This window comes from Penicillium malachiteum (assembly GCF_028827825.1).
Source record: "Penicillium malachiteum strain IBT 17515 chromosome Unknown utg000001l:1.0-8184562.0:1.0-8186909.0, whole genome shotgun sequence".
Lineage (NCBI taxonomy): Eukaryota > Fungi > Ascomycota > Eurotiomycetes > Eurotiales > Aspergillaceae > Penicillium > Penicillium malachiteum.
The window spans coordinates 1,032,613-1,046,296 of record NW_026643094.1 but is presented as its reverse complement, the minus strand read 5'-3'; the positions used below and the strand labels follow the sequence as shown (position 1 = coordinate 1,046,296).

Sequence of the window (13,684 nt, the reverse complement as noted above, 5' to 3'; positions counted from 1 at the left end):
TATTTACACCAGTCCATGCAACAGGGAATCTTTGACGATCTGCAAAAACGCATCACCCTCTGCGTTGCTATAAAATGCATCGTTGAATGCCAAGTTCAGACAAAGCTGGTCTCGAAAAGTCCACACATGACACACGACCTGTCTATTCATCATATCCAACCCGCCTGAGATTCGATCGATGCGAATTCCCCGTTCTGCAGTTCCCTTTTCTCTCGCGGTTAGCATCTCACACAAACCGAGGCTACTGATATCCACGTCGGTCGGCGAAGGCATATCCTCCGGCAAACTACGAAGAAGCTTGCAAAGCCCAGTGGCATATTCGAGATGCGCCGAAATGTATGAATCGCTTATACCTTTACGGTACTCTTCATGGTATGCCTTGGCTCGGTCTAACCATGACGACTCGGATGAAACTGGGAACATCCAACCAGTCGTGAAAATTGTGCTGGCACACTGGCGACCAGAGTATGGCTCTGGTAGATATGGGCGTAAGCTGTAGCGTATCGTACTTGTATAGTGTTTCTTCTGATCACCAGAAGTAGCTAACGCATAGTTGGCGCCAGCAATTGACGCATGCACTGCTGCTATTACAGAGAGCTTTCGATCTTTGCAACCCTGCACTACGGCATTTGTCTCTGCTTCTGTGAGATGCAGACGCCTGATGCACGCACTACCTGGGAGAGTCTCGACTGGTGCGGGAGAGGCGATTCCGATTGCCCCAGCGGCATGGCCAAAACTTGCAACAAGCTCTTGGCCTAGTTTCTTGTCTTGCTCCTCCGACGTGATAAAATTGGACGCCGCTTCTTCAACAGATGGCGCTAAGCGAACGGTCTATTCACCCCAAGGCAAGGAGGAAGCATCTAAAGCACCCTGCACGGCAAGATCGAGCAAGTCGTCCATCAGAATCAAGCCGCCCACACCATCCGTTCTCCAATGTTGCGAGTGACCCAATAGCTCACCCGTCTTAGGGAAGAAGGTCATAGTAGCATATGGAACACGTGTGGCAGATGCGATAACTTCATCGATCGTCTTATCTTCAATCACCTGAAAGGTCTCCGTCGCCCATTTCTCAAGTGCTGCAGTATCGGGGACATCATAGACATATTGGGTCTCGTCTACGATATAGGCGGCGATCGTGGGGTGTTTAAAACGCAAGGTCCTCCATGCATCGCGGAAGAGGGAGGCTTGATTTTCCTTGGCGAGTGAGCCTAGCGGGGTCATGGAGACAATGATGTTCATAGCCCAGTGGTCACGATTGAACGGACGAGCGGCGTCACCAAGGATCTTGATGAACGTTTCATTTTCACCAAGAGGGCGCTCATATCGTTGTTCGCTCACTTTGGACCATGACATATTGAATTCTTCGGGCTTAGACAAGAATGTTCCAAGATCAAATTACACAATATGATCAGAAGGAATGAATTGTACAATGCAGCTGATTTATAATCCTTGATTCAAGTCCCCCAGGGCCGCCCCTGACATCAATGGGACGCATAATTCCAAACTTGGAAGGTTAAGCTAGATAAGATCGCCCACATTCGTGGACGTCATTCCAAAGCACTCGAGAGCGCTTCAACTGATTTTCATAGTTTTTACACATACATTAATTCTTAAATCTCTGCAGATTGACGTTCAAAGAAGCACCCTAGTATATTTCAATCTTGATATCTTGAATTGATTGTTTCAAATATTGAAGCACTCCTTACATACATGTGCATGTGCCAAAGGCCTAAGGCGTCCCGTCCCACCCATGAGTCCATGACCCCGCGCAGAACATTCGGTTTGGACATCATAACTGCATCCGTGCACATATGCAAAATTCCACTCGAAAAAAGCCCCGAGGCTTAACGATATTCAGCTTACCCTAGCAGGTATCAATTGGATTTTGATGATCAACATTTGGATTCACTACTAGTGGTGAAGCACTTCAAAGGTTTCTTTGAGCTAGATTAAGAGGTCAATCTCTTTCGCTCTTCGAAAAGGAAAGCGAATATTGACTACCAAGTATCAAACAATCACCATGCTGGACAGTGTGGTTAGGACAGTGGTGTTTTATGGCCTTGACCCATGGCTTATGGCGACTACCGCCTTGCTAAACATTGTGCTTTTCATCCTTTACCGATGCTATTTCCATCCGTTGTCCAAATACCCTGGCCCATTTTTAGCCAAGATGAGCGAAAATTACATGATTTACTTTGCCATGTGTGAACGGAACACATATGCCCGACATGAGCTTCACCAGAAGTTTGGTCCAATTGTGCGTGTCGGTCCAAATGAGCTGAGTTTCTCTGATGAAGCTTCCATCAAAGATATTTATGGCCAATCAACAAATCCTTGCCTGAAGGCTCCTCAATTTTATCGAGGATTTACAATGACTGGAACGGATTCTGTCTTCAGTACGAGAGATCGTGTACTTCACGCACGAATGCGCCGGCTCTTGGCCAATGGATTCTCTCAGAATGGGGTACTCCAGTTTGAAGAAGAAATCGCTCTGATAGTCCAACGATATTTGGATGTGATTCAGAAATCTACATCCGAGTCCCAGCCGGTGGAGTTTCATGATCTGACTCACAGCCTGTTTGTTGATATAACCAGTACCTTGGCATTTGCTCAGAATTTCGATACGCTCAGTGGTAAACATAGTCAAGGAGCTACTGATATTGATACCTGGTTTCAAGTCTGCCCTCTCTTTGGATTATTTCCCTTATCAATATATTTCCCATTCGGATTATTCCGTACTGCTCAAAACGCCCGACCAAGAATCCTTGAGGCAACTCAGTCTTGGATTAATCAATTTCGAGATCGGATTCAAAGTGGAACAGCAGAAAATGGCCTTCTTCGCTCGATGATACAAGCAAGAGACATTGAGACAAATACAGTGTTCAGTGACGCGGAGCTGCAAGAGAACGCTGTTATATTTGTGCTCGCTGGCACTGGCACCTCGGCGACAACTTTGCTTTATTTCATATATGAAATGGGCATAAGACCTGAGATGCAGCGCCATCTTGAACGAGAAATCCGCGAAGCATTCCCAGATCGAAATGTCATGCCTGATTACAACACAGCAATGAAACTGGTAAGCTCCTCAGTATCCTACTGGAGAGCTGAAACTTGTGGTTTCTGTAAAGTCTTTACTGATATTCTTCCTAGCCCTATCTGAACTGTGTTCTCCAAGAGGTCCTTCGTCTCAGAGGGCCCACGAACTCCGTTCCCCTGCGTATCTCACCAGGAAAGTCTATCGGCGGCATCTTTGTACCCTCAGGAATGATGGTCAGTAACCTTCCTTACACGACGCATCGAGACCCCGCGATCTTTCCAGGGCCAGAGAAGTTTGAGCCGAGTCGGTGGGAGAATCCTACAACAGAAATGAAAAACATGCACAGACCGTTCAGCGTCGGACCAAGAAACTGCCTGGGCGTGCACCTAGCCCGTGTTCAACTTCTCATAACAGTCTGTGCACTTTACCAACGCTTTGATATGTCGATTGATTCCTCGATGACAGCATATTTAATGGAATTGCGAGATGTTGGTCTTATGAGCCCTATGGGCAGAACCTTGAAGGTGCAGGTTAAATCGTCTTGTTAGAATTTTTGTGAATGGCATGATCATCACAGATGAATCAGGTATTCTATCCGAGGGAACTGGGTTCTCGACCTTCACAGAATTGAAATTGATACTACTATAATACATCGTTTTCGCAGCTCTTCACGCTTCAAATGTTAAATCCATGGATTAGATGCAACTAATTTTTACTTCGATGTGATGCATAGGTGGCTCTGCACTATAATTTCCTATAGAATAGCACAAATATGATATATTGATGATATTCCAATCTCTTAGTAGGAAAGTTGCTAACATCTACGTTTTCTGAGTACCCTGTCAGGCACCGGCACTGGTGCACGTTGCGGCCCGGTGTACTTAGCCCCACCCGCCCCGAAAGAGTCTCTCACGCCTTGACCACAAGGCCCCCTCCTCTCCAAGATCATGCAGTTGAAGACTCCTAAAATGACACAGTCAACCACATTCAAGTTCTCCGCTGTGCCTGGATTCTTCCTTCAGGATGAACCAACCACGGACCCAGCCACATTTGACTATGTAAGATTCAACCTCCTGTATCCACAGGAATGCTTCGCTTAAAAGAACAATCTATTCATACCTGATACAGGCAGCGTCTAATTTCGGGCTGATTGTTCGTGAGGACAATTCGTTACATACCCAGTGGCAAAATTTTACCCAAGAAATCCAAAAATTGAACGCTCTTGGAGGGGAATCGGTTTGCTACAAAGTGCTCTTCCTTGGTCGTCATGGAGAAGGTGTCCATAACGTCGCCGAGGTTCGGTATGGGACCAAAAAGTGGGATGTAAGCATATCCTTCCTTATGATACTCCATCTAATTTTGAGACTGATCAATCATATGTGAAGGAGTATTGGTCCTTACTGGACGGAGACGAGTATGGGAGTTGGGTTGATGCCCATCTTACACCCGTAGGCAAAGCCCAGGCCCAAACTGCATATGATACTTGGGCCACTCAGATCCAGAATGGGATTCCATACCCGCAGTCATACTATGTGAGCCCGCTGCATCGGACTTGTGAGACAGCACAGATCACATTCCAGGGCTTGGACATGCCACTTACTCGACAATTTCGCCCTCTCATCAAGGAGGTAAGAAAGGATATGAATTTCCAATCACTATCTCTCATCCCCGCCAGTCTGAATACTAAATGATATAGTTACTTCGAGAGACGCTGGGTGAGCATACCTGCGATCGCCGATCTAAGGCATCCGAGATCAAAGCAGACTTCCCCGAGTATCAATTCGAGGCTGGCTTCAGCGAAGATGATCTACTTTGGGACCCGAAAATTAGGGAGACCGATGAGGATCGAGATGCGAGACTTACTGAATTCTTGAACGATATCTTTGCGACGGATGATAATATTTTCCTATCTTTGACGGCGCACTCGGGTGCCATCACGAGTATTCTCAATATTGTTGGACACCGAGCCTTTCGCTTGCAGACTGGGGCTGTTATCCCTGTTGTTGTGCAAGCGGAAAGAAAATGATGGACAGCACTGAGTGAGGGTAGTACACACACATTACTATACCAGTTGACTACATAAGTGCCCAAAATTTCCACTTTCATAACTTGAACATACTACATACTACCTATTTCTGAGTTACAAGCATGGTGGTAGTATGATACCTCTGTCAAGGAGCAGGCAAAAGTGGAAGCTAAATGATTGGAAAAGTTTCATGAAAGGTGTTCTTGAATATTGTAGGTATTGTACATGGGCGACTAGCCCGCTTTCTTCTACATGCAGAATCTCTTCAAACCCAACCGGTCAAAGACGAAAAGGAAACAGAATAAAGGGAGACAACCAACACACATGATGGAGTCTTCGGGTGTTAAAATAATACAAATGCAACGCCAAAGGGAGAATACTAAGCATAAACCACACAATTACCAGCTGTAGAACTGGTTTTGAGCAGAGATCTTTCGGTCCGGCAATTGGACCCAGAGCTGCTCCTTGCGCTTCCGCAGGGCAGTAGCTTCCCGCTCCTCCCACTGACGGATACGGGTCTTCTCCTCTTTCAATACAACCGAGAGACCAGTGGCTGGGGGACGCAGCTGGTTGATCTGACCACGGGCACGGTGATCCATACCGTGTCCATAAGGACCACGGTTGACCCAAGCTTGCTCAATATAGATGTTTGTGGGGTCGGTGATCTTCTTACGCTCACCATCCTTCAATGTGACGGTGATAGGCTTAAGGGCTTCATCATTCTGTGACAGGCCCATGCCGGCACGGACCATGGCGACGTTCTTCGCGTGCTCCAAGTGACCAAGTACATCCTGCGCAGCCTTCTTCTTGCTGAAGCGCATCTGCAGAATAGCCTCGTCAATGTTCTTGCCTGCAATCTGGCGAGCCAGAGGACCCAGCTTCTTAACGGAGGTTTTGAACCAGTGTGACTTGGCAAGAGACTCGCGCTCGGTGCGCTTAATCTGAATGGCCTTGGGAACACGGCCACGCTTCCGAATCTCCCGGATGACCATCTTCTTCTCCCATCGCAGCTGCGCCTTAGGGTTGGGGTTCAGACCCAGTTGCATATTAGCCGGAGTACGTTCTTCGAGGTATAAGGGACCCTGGCCCGCTGTCTGTTGCTGAATGTTCTTCTTCTTGCGGGTCGGTGCTGGACCAGACGTGTTGGCTGTATCTTCTGCGAAAATCGAGCTTGATCCGAGTGAGCCTTCCCGAGCAGGGGGTGCAGCGGGAGTTCGAGTAACTTTAGGCTTTGCGTCGGAGTCTCCGAGGACCCATTTCTTCATCGAAGAGAAGAGCGAGTTGGACTTTTTGGCGGGCTTCTCATTCTGGGCGTAACGAATGGCGGTTGAAGTCAATGTACGCTGGGGGATATACGCGACACGGGTCCGGGCCGCTAAAGAATTGGAGTGTTAGTGATACATGAAAAAAACTTCCGCAAGATGATCAATTCGTAGCATACCAGACCGGACTAGCTGCCCATACGGTAATACTGAGCCCATTGTGGCCGTTGAAGGGAATGTAATGTAGAATCGGAGATCGGGGAAGCGAATTGTAGTAAGAAAAAAGGTCAAACTTAAGCTGCGCAATTGGTCTCTATGCCGTCCCGTGACTAGCGTTTTGGCCTCAGGCCACTAGATGCAGGTCGCGACGTGATTGATCACGAACAGTAGAACGACTAGAAAGGAAAAGATAGCGACTTCCCCCACCCGTGAGGTTTACAAGCGATTTGTTTTTTATCCTTTTGGATAGCTTGAAACCATCCGGGCCTCATGGGGCATTCGACCGAACCTATCCACATTGCAGGTCTTCCCTCACACCGTCATCTCCACAGTGAAGATCCACTAGCCCTCATCTTCCCTCACTCAGGGCCTTCAGCGCTCTCCTTCCCGGTTCTTGCTCTTTCTCTTCCTCATCGGTTCTTTCCCTTCCTTCATCCTCCCTCCAACCCTCCCAGGCTGCTCGCCTGTGGCTTCTCTTCTCTTCCTTCTCCTTCCCCTCCCGATCCCTGCTTTAACCTAGCTGTTCATTCCACCCGGGTTTGTTCAGCTTTGGGTCCCGCTCCTTCGGCCGACACGTTCCTTTACACACCACGATATTCATCTACTGGGACCAGCAGAGCTCCTCGGAACAAAGAGCCTTGGTTATTAAGATACGAGTCGCGCAAAGCCCTCGGCGAAACCGAAGATCGGCACGAGACTCGGACCAGCAGTATCTGTCCTGGTTGATATAGGGATGGACTTGTTGTTAAGGCATCTGGTCGCCTTCTTTTAACTTGGATCTCTGCTCATTTAGCACTATCCGTCGACGACCTACTCACCTTGATCGAGTTTGAGAACTAGATCGCTTTAATTTCACCTCTTATCTCTTCCCTCAAGTGGGCTTATCACAGCACGCTTTTTTTTATTAATTTTTATTCTTGCCTGTTTCTCGCTTTGAGTTAGCAGGATGGATATCAATTCATTACTTTCCCCGGACTCCAATCCTAAGTCTGGAACTTCGACGCCAGTGGCCGGTGTCACGTCAAAGAATGCACCCATCCCGACTGCAGGGCCATCCCCCCACAAGGCACTTCAACGAACTCGGTCTGGTTCCACTCGCAAGGGAAAGACTTCCTCACCTCTTGCACAGCAAATCTATGCCCCGACTGGGCCGACTGGACCTGGGATACCGGAAACTTCTCCGACAGCAGGGAACCCACCCGTCGGTGCTAACCCAAGCACTGGCAATGGGTCGTCTCCCGCGACCGACCGACCTTCGTCCTCAAAACCTTCAACTCCCGGCATGGACACGTTAGCCGATTTGGCTGCAATGCAACATCATCAGCCACAGCGGCAGAATGCTCAAAGTATGTTGCGTGGCACCGAGTCGTACGAGCACCAATTGTCACCGTCCACAATCCACCCTCACGTGAATCCGATCAACCACAACACACCCATCCCGCGCACATCGTTCGACATCGCCATGTCTGAAGGTCCTCGCGAAAGTGCGCGCAGGAACTATACTGATACATCCCTGGACCCGGACGCACAACGATTGGCGACCGATCTTTTTAACCAGATCCAAGAGAATCCTCATACCTACGATGCGCATGTCAAATTTATCGGCATTTTGCATGGCGGATTTGTGAACCATGTCTACCCGCCTAACAATCCTGAACTTCACGGCGATCCCCGGCGTTATGACCTACTCAAGGATATGCGGATAGCGCGAGAAGAGATGGATAAGCTTTTCGCCATGGGTGAGGATCTCTGGGCGGAGTGGATTCAAGATGAGAGCATGTTAGCCCACTCAGCGGTCGAACGCGACGCTGTTGTAAATTTGTGCCGGCGCTCAGTTGTCGAAGAGTTCGGTAGCACTAAACTCTGGCACATTTATGGCGAATGGGTGCTGTACCTCTACAGATCAGCCGTTGGGGAAGGTGGTGGTGCTGGCCAGTGGAATGAGGAAGACCGGCGGAGGTTCACCTGGCAGTCCGTCCTGGATGTGTGGAAAGAGGCTGCTGAATCAACCCGCTGGAGGATCAACAACAGTCATTTAGTTTGGGACCGGTACCTTGAGCTACTCTCGCAAGATATTTCTCGATCTCCATCCCAAGAGCAAATCAATCACCTCCGTGGCTTGTATGATCTGCGACTCAAAACACCCCATGCAAACTGGGATCAGACCTTCCAGAGTTTCTCTGGATTTGTCTCGACGTATTACGAATCAAATTACGAGAGTATGATGGCAGAGACTGTTGCTCAGGCCTCAAACCTGAAGGCAGTCTACTCAGCACGCGAGGAATATGAGCATCGACTGAGCAAGGTTGAAGAAACCGGTGATAGATCCTTGGAGTACAACGTTTACACAGAGTACATCGAATGGGAGTTGACCCGTAATCGCCGCCGACGAGAATTTCACTTTGAGCTGGCTAATGCCATTTATCAACGTGCGGTATTGCGTTTCCCCACTGATGTCACTCTTTGGGAAGACCACGTTATGTTCCTCCTCGGAGAATCGATGCATAATCATGTCTCTACGACTACGATCTCTACCTTGGATCGTGGGACCCGTCATTGCCCATGGTCTGGTAATCTTTGGTCGCAGTACCTGTTGAGTTCTGAACGCGAAGGTCTCTCATTCGCCATCATCTCCGAGATCAAGCATCGGGCCACGGCAACTGGATTGCTTGATGCTGGTGGCATGGAAGAAGTGCTGAAAGTCCACACCACTTGGTGCGCTTATCTTCGGCGACGCGCTTTCTTGTCCGACTCAACCGATGAAGACCTTGATGTCGCAGAAGTTGGAATTCGGTCGGCAATCGAGAGCGTTCAAGAGCTAGGCGAGAAGAAGTATGGGCGAACCTATCAAGGAGACCCTCTGTTCCGCCTGGAGCGTATCTATATTCGATATCTTAGCGAAAGTGGCAGCTGGGACAGTGCTCGTGAGACCTTCAAGGGTCTTGTGGGTCGTCGTGGTAATAGCTATGAATTCTGGCTCACCTACTACTCATGGGAGCTTATCTCTTGGAGCAAGTTTGTTCAGGGTGAGGCAACTGTGGATGCTGCGAGACGAACCCCGACACCCAGTTATGCAACTGCTGTTCTCAAGCAAGCTATCAAGAGGCAGGACCTTGACTGGCCTGAAAAGATAGTGCAAACCTACCTCGCTCATTGCGAGGATTACGAGGACTCGGATGAACTGCAACTTGCTGTTATCGAAACTCGTAAGGTTATGAGGGCTGTGAATGCTCGCAGAACCAGAGAGGCGCATGAAGCGGCCTCGGCCCAACAGCAGCATATGGATGCAGCAGCTGAATCTGCCTCTTCGTCGGAGAAGCGAAAGCGTGATGATGAGGTAGATGCAAATGGTGCACCCGATGCAAAGAAGGCTCGTAGCGAGGAACTTGCCCAGGAGGTTAACCCAGAGGTCAAGGAGGAACCGGTGGAACCCCACCGTGACCGTGAACACTCGACTGTAGTGGTTAAAAACTTGCCTCGGGACACTTCTGAGCACCAGGTCCGGCAGTTCTTCCGACACGTGAGTACACCACACTGGCTCTTTTGTAATGGTTCGTTTACTAATTTGGAGAATAGATCGGTACGATCAATGCTGTCAAGATGGCAACTGCTGAGAATGGTGATTCTCAAATTGCAGTTATGGAATTCGACTCAAAGGAAGATGCTCTTGGCGCTTTGACCCGCGATCAAAAGTCTTTCGGCGAGAACACTATCGATGTGCAGCTTGAAACCGGATCGACTCTATGGGTAACCAATTTCCCTGCAACGGCTGACGATGGGTATATTCACGGTCTCTTTGACAAGGTATGCTACGATGATCCCCCATGATATACTCCTCCACGCCACTAACATATTTAATTTTCATTAGTATGGTCGTATTGTTGATGTTCGTTGGCCATCGCTCAAGTACCAGACCAGCCGCCGGTTCTGTTATGTTCAGTTTGACTCTTCTGTCGCTGCTCAAAACGCAACTGAACTGAATGGAACCCGTACCGAAGATGGGTTTAACCTGTCTGTGAAGATTTCGGATCCCTCACAGAAAAAGAATCGCAGCGGAGCTCTTGTGGAAAAGCGTGAGATCTTCTGCGCAAACCTGAACTTCAAATTAACGGCGGACGACATTCGGAAAGAGTTTTCAAGATTCGGCACCATTGAAAATGTTCACCTCCCTGAGAACGTTGATGGCAGTCGCAGAGGCTTTGGCTTCGTGGTCTTTTCTACCAACGTAAGTTTTCTACCAATCAACTTTTCGTGGGCCAAATGCTAATTCCAAGTACAGGAGGAAGCGATTGCTGCGCAGGCAATGAACGGCGAACTACTCAGAAACCGCCCCATTCGAGTCACACTGGGCTCCAATTCCGGGCCGAAGCGTATGGCTAGTACCATCATCTCTCGGGTTGCTTCGTCAGCTTCACCTATCCCTGAGACTAACGGTGCCGGTCCGGATGTTGTAGAAACAGTTGGCGAGCGTTGGGACCGTACTCTCGGTTTGATGAATGTGCCTGATACCGTTAACGATGCTCGCATTCGTGCGTTGGTCGAGCCGCTAGGACGACTCATCAAAATTGTCCTGCGGCCAGATCACCAGGGTGCTATTGTTGAATTTGCCGATGTCCACGATGCTGGCAAAGCATCATTGGCACTCGAGGGCAAGGAAATTGTGCCAGGTCGACCACTTCACATCGGTACTGTGGAAGAGTTGAAAACCCTCCAGGCAGACTACAAGGCTTCTCGAATCACCTCGATTAAACCCGAGAAGCCCAAGAACACCCTTCAGCCGGCGGGTCCCATCAGGCGCCCACAACAAGCCGGTTCCCGAGGAGGCCGCCGAGTCGGACTAGGAGTGAAACGAGCGCCTCCTACGTTCAGCTCCGGCAGTGCCTCCAATACGGGTGATAAGATGGACACTTCTACCGACGATCATGTTGGTGCTGAAGGCCCGTCCAAAAAGAGCAATGATGATTTCCGAGCGATGCTGCAGCAGACTCGCAAGGAATAAAGTGCAACGGCAATGAATGTTATCCGGCGCAGCATCCCTATGTTTTTTTGAGGCATGAATATGGCTGGCGTTTTCTGGTTGTTTTCCTTATTCTTTTTTTTGTACCTTTTCTTTCAATGTTCGTCTTGCTTTCTTATATTTGCTGGTGGCTTTTCTCCGATTTGGGATTCCACCGCAAGATGGACTACGCAGGCCGTTTTATGTGCCATGGTCGGTTTCTCCTGAGTTATTCTTGGTATTGCTCGTGAGGTTGTCAATCTGCTCGCCTCTGTACATTATGGCTATGTATTGCTGGGTTCCCTAGTTCTAATGATGACGGCTGTTCAGAGACTCGCTCTGTCAGGGCGAGTTTCCCTACATATTGTTCCCTGGGCTGATGTGTCCTGTGTAAAGTCACACTAATTTTCATGTAGTCTGATTAGTCCGAGTGTTATTATGCCTAGTGACACTGTATCTGTGTGATGCTTCGTGAATTACTGTAAGCTATTCCTAGGTTCAATGTTAGGTACGGAGTAGAGCAGTAGGTGCTGTGCCTTGAATGGTTCAGATGTTAGATGGCATATCTCCGTACCTAGTAGTATATCAGTCCCTTTTGGTACATTACACATGTGTATAGCTCATCAGGGGTTTATCTACCCACATTGAAACTAGCAATAGCTTTCTATGCATGTTATATCCATAATGTAGTAAGATAAGCCCACCTATGAAGATCCTTTTTACAAAGTTTCAATTGAGCGGGGAGATAAGTGGGACAAAGTGGGTCAAACCCCCAGAAAATCAAGTTAAGCTGCATGTTCAAGTTCACTTGACCTTGACACTTTATGGCTTGATCCTTTGGGTCTTTGACTCTTTCATTCCTTCCTGAAATCATCCATAAACTCTCTATTGGGAGAATCTCTCTTCGACACACGTGAGAGATTCTCTTATCTCCAACACTCAGATCCCTGTTGCACGGACCAAATCCCTCATATTAAACCCTCCGTCGCAACCTCCTCCCTTCCTTCATTCCAAGGTTACCAACATGGATTTCCACTTGGTGCCTCGAGGCACAGATCGAAATTATACGGGATTCTTCACTAAGACAATTGTATACGTCGGTACTCTACTAGTCTTCCTAGTTTGTAAGTGCCATACCAGGACAGATTTCAACCAGGCAACAACGAAACATGAACCTCCAAATCACACAAAATGCTAACGACACTTATCCATAGCCTTTGGTCTGACAATAAGTTCTATAATAATCCCAAGATGGGTCAGCTATCATAGCGAAAAGGTAAGTGTATTATACGAGATGCTTTCTACTACGCGACCGCAAAGATCACATTATTAACCCACGTGCTTCTGTTCTAGCCCGCTCACCATTACTCCTACGGTTTACATCGTCGCTGTTCCTCCTTAACGGATACCTGTGAAGGCTTTCCGGCCCGTGAAGACTGTCATGGCGAAGACCGATACTTTTGTTCGATGTGGCGCTCCGTTGGCTTCCTGATGTCCTTTGCCGTCGTTTTACAGGGTATGAGTATCGTCGCATACCTCATCATCTTATCGGGTGGAAAGAGAATTCGGGAGAATGGTTGGCGGATTCTCAGTCTCTTGATTATATTGTCCGCGCTTATCCAAGCGGCGAGTATGTCTATTGTGGTAAGTAATTCTCAATATTTTCAGCCAATGGAACGTGGGAGAAAGACTCTGGAAGTGATCTGATGTTGATATTTATAGGCATATTTATTCGATAACGAAGATCGGTTCTTCGTTGGCTGGCGACTTGATGAATCGTGGATCTTTTGTACGGTGAGCTGGTGTGTTAGTCTGTTCTGCGCTGGCGCAGTTATTGTGGCGGCTCAGATCTTACCGTCCGAGGGTGGTTATGAGTTGATTCCTGATCATGATGCGCTGAGAGTTATCTAATGAGATTTCTTTTATTTCTCACTTCTGACACACAGGCGGCTTTCTTTGTTATGTGATATATACGCTCTGTTGTCTACGAAGTTTCGGACGTGCTGGGTGGAGGCTTCTTTAAGCTGCCTTATTTCTGGATATCTCACTGATGTATCTGTATTGTCTGGCGGCTGTGTCTGGGTTATCGAGTTTTTATATTTCATGGCGTCACGAGTTGTATATACTAATTCGAAGGTTTTATG

At 48.2% G+C, this 13,684-nt stretch overlaps 7 protein-coding genes across 7 annotated transcripts; 5 read left to right on the top strand and 2 right to left on the bottom strand.

The window, feature by feature from the left end:
* Positions 1 to 3: 3 nt before the first annotated feature.
* N7483_000389 (uncharacterized protein) lies at positions 4 to 1,353 on the bottom strand (the record flags this gene model as incomplete). The annotated part of the gene is made up of 2 exons (XM_057083827.1): positions 4 to 818; positions 840 to 1,353. The coding sequence occupies 2 exons, from the start codon at positions 1,351 to 1,353 to the stop codon at positions 4 to 6; spliced, it is 1,329 nt and encodes a 442-aa protein (XP_056949976.1).
* A 667-nt stretch (positions 1,354 to 2,020) lies between these two features.
* Positions 2,021 to 3,585, top strand: N7483_000388 (uncharacterized protein; the record flags this gene model as incomplete). Its single annotated transcript, XM_057083826.1, has 2 exons — positions 2,021 to 3,076; positions 3,151 to 3,585. The coding sequence occupies 2 exons, from the start codon at positions 2,021 to 2,023 to the stop codon at positions 3,583 to 3,585; spliced, it is 1,491 nt and encodes a 496-aa protein (XP_056949975.1).
* A 420-nt stretch (positions 3,586 to 4,005) lies between these two features.
* N7483_000387 (histidine phosphatase family protein) lies at positions 4,006 to 5,063 on the top strand (the record flags this gene model as incomplete). Its single annotated transcript, XM_057083825.1, has 4 exons — positions 4,006 to 4,095; positions 4,166 to 4,360; positions 4,402 to 4,665; positions 4,734 to 5,063. 4 exons carry the CDS (start codon positions 4,006 to 4,008, stop codon positions 5,061 to 5,063), a joined length of 879 nt encoding a protein of 292 aa, XP_056949974.1.
* A 398-nt stretch (positions 5,064 to 5,461) lies between these two features.
* On the bottom strand, positions 5,462 to 6,544 carry N7483_000386 (mitochondrial 54S ribosomal protein uL22m; the record flags this gene model as incomplete). The annotated part of the gene is made up of 2 exons (XM_057083824.1): positions 5,462 to 6,438; positions 6,505 to 6,544. The coding sequence occupies 2 exons, from the start codon at positions 6,542 to 6,544 to the stop codon at positions 5,462 to 5,464; spliced, it is 1,017 nt and encodes a 338-aa protein (XP_056949973.1).
* A 270-nt stretch (positions 6,545 to 6,814) lies between these two features.
* On the top strand, positions 6,815 to 7,270 carry N7483_000385 (uncharacterized protein; the record flags this gene model as incomplete). The annotated part of the gene is made up of 1 exon (XM_057083823.1): positions 6,815 to 7,270. The coding sequence occupies one exon, from the start codon at positions 6,815 to 6,817 to the stop codon at positions 7,268 to 7,270; it is 456 nt and encodes a 151-aa protein (XP_056949972.1).
* Positions 7,271 to 7,490: 220 nt separating this feature from the next.
* On the top strand, positions 7,491 to 11,543 carry N7483_000384 (U6 snRNP complex subunit PRP24; the record flags this gene model as incomplete). Its single annotated transcript, XM_057083822.1, has 4 exons — positions 7,491 to 10,064; positions 10,121 to 10,348; positions 10,413 to 10,769; positions 10,824 to 11,543. 4 exons carry the CDS (start codon positions 7,491 to 7,493, stop codon positions 11,541 to 11,543), a joined length of 3,879 nt encoding a protein of 1,292 aa, XP_056949971.1.
* Positions 11,544 to 12,564: 1,021 nt separating this feature from the next.
* N7483_000383 (uncharacterized protein) lies at positions 12,565 to 13,451 on the top strand (the record flags this gene model as incomplete). Its single annotated transcript, XM_057083821.1, has 4 exons — positions 12,565 to 12,664; positions 12,755 to 12,816; positions 12,894 to 13,184; positions 13,263 to 13,451. 4 exons carry the CDS (start codon positions 12,565 to 12,567, stop codon positions 13,449 to 13,451), a joined length of 642 nt encoding a protein of 213 aa, XP_056949970.1.
* Between the last annotated feature and the right edge of the window lie 233 nt (positions 13,452 to 13,684).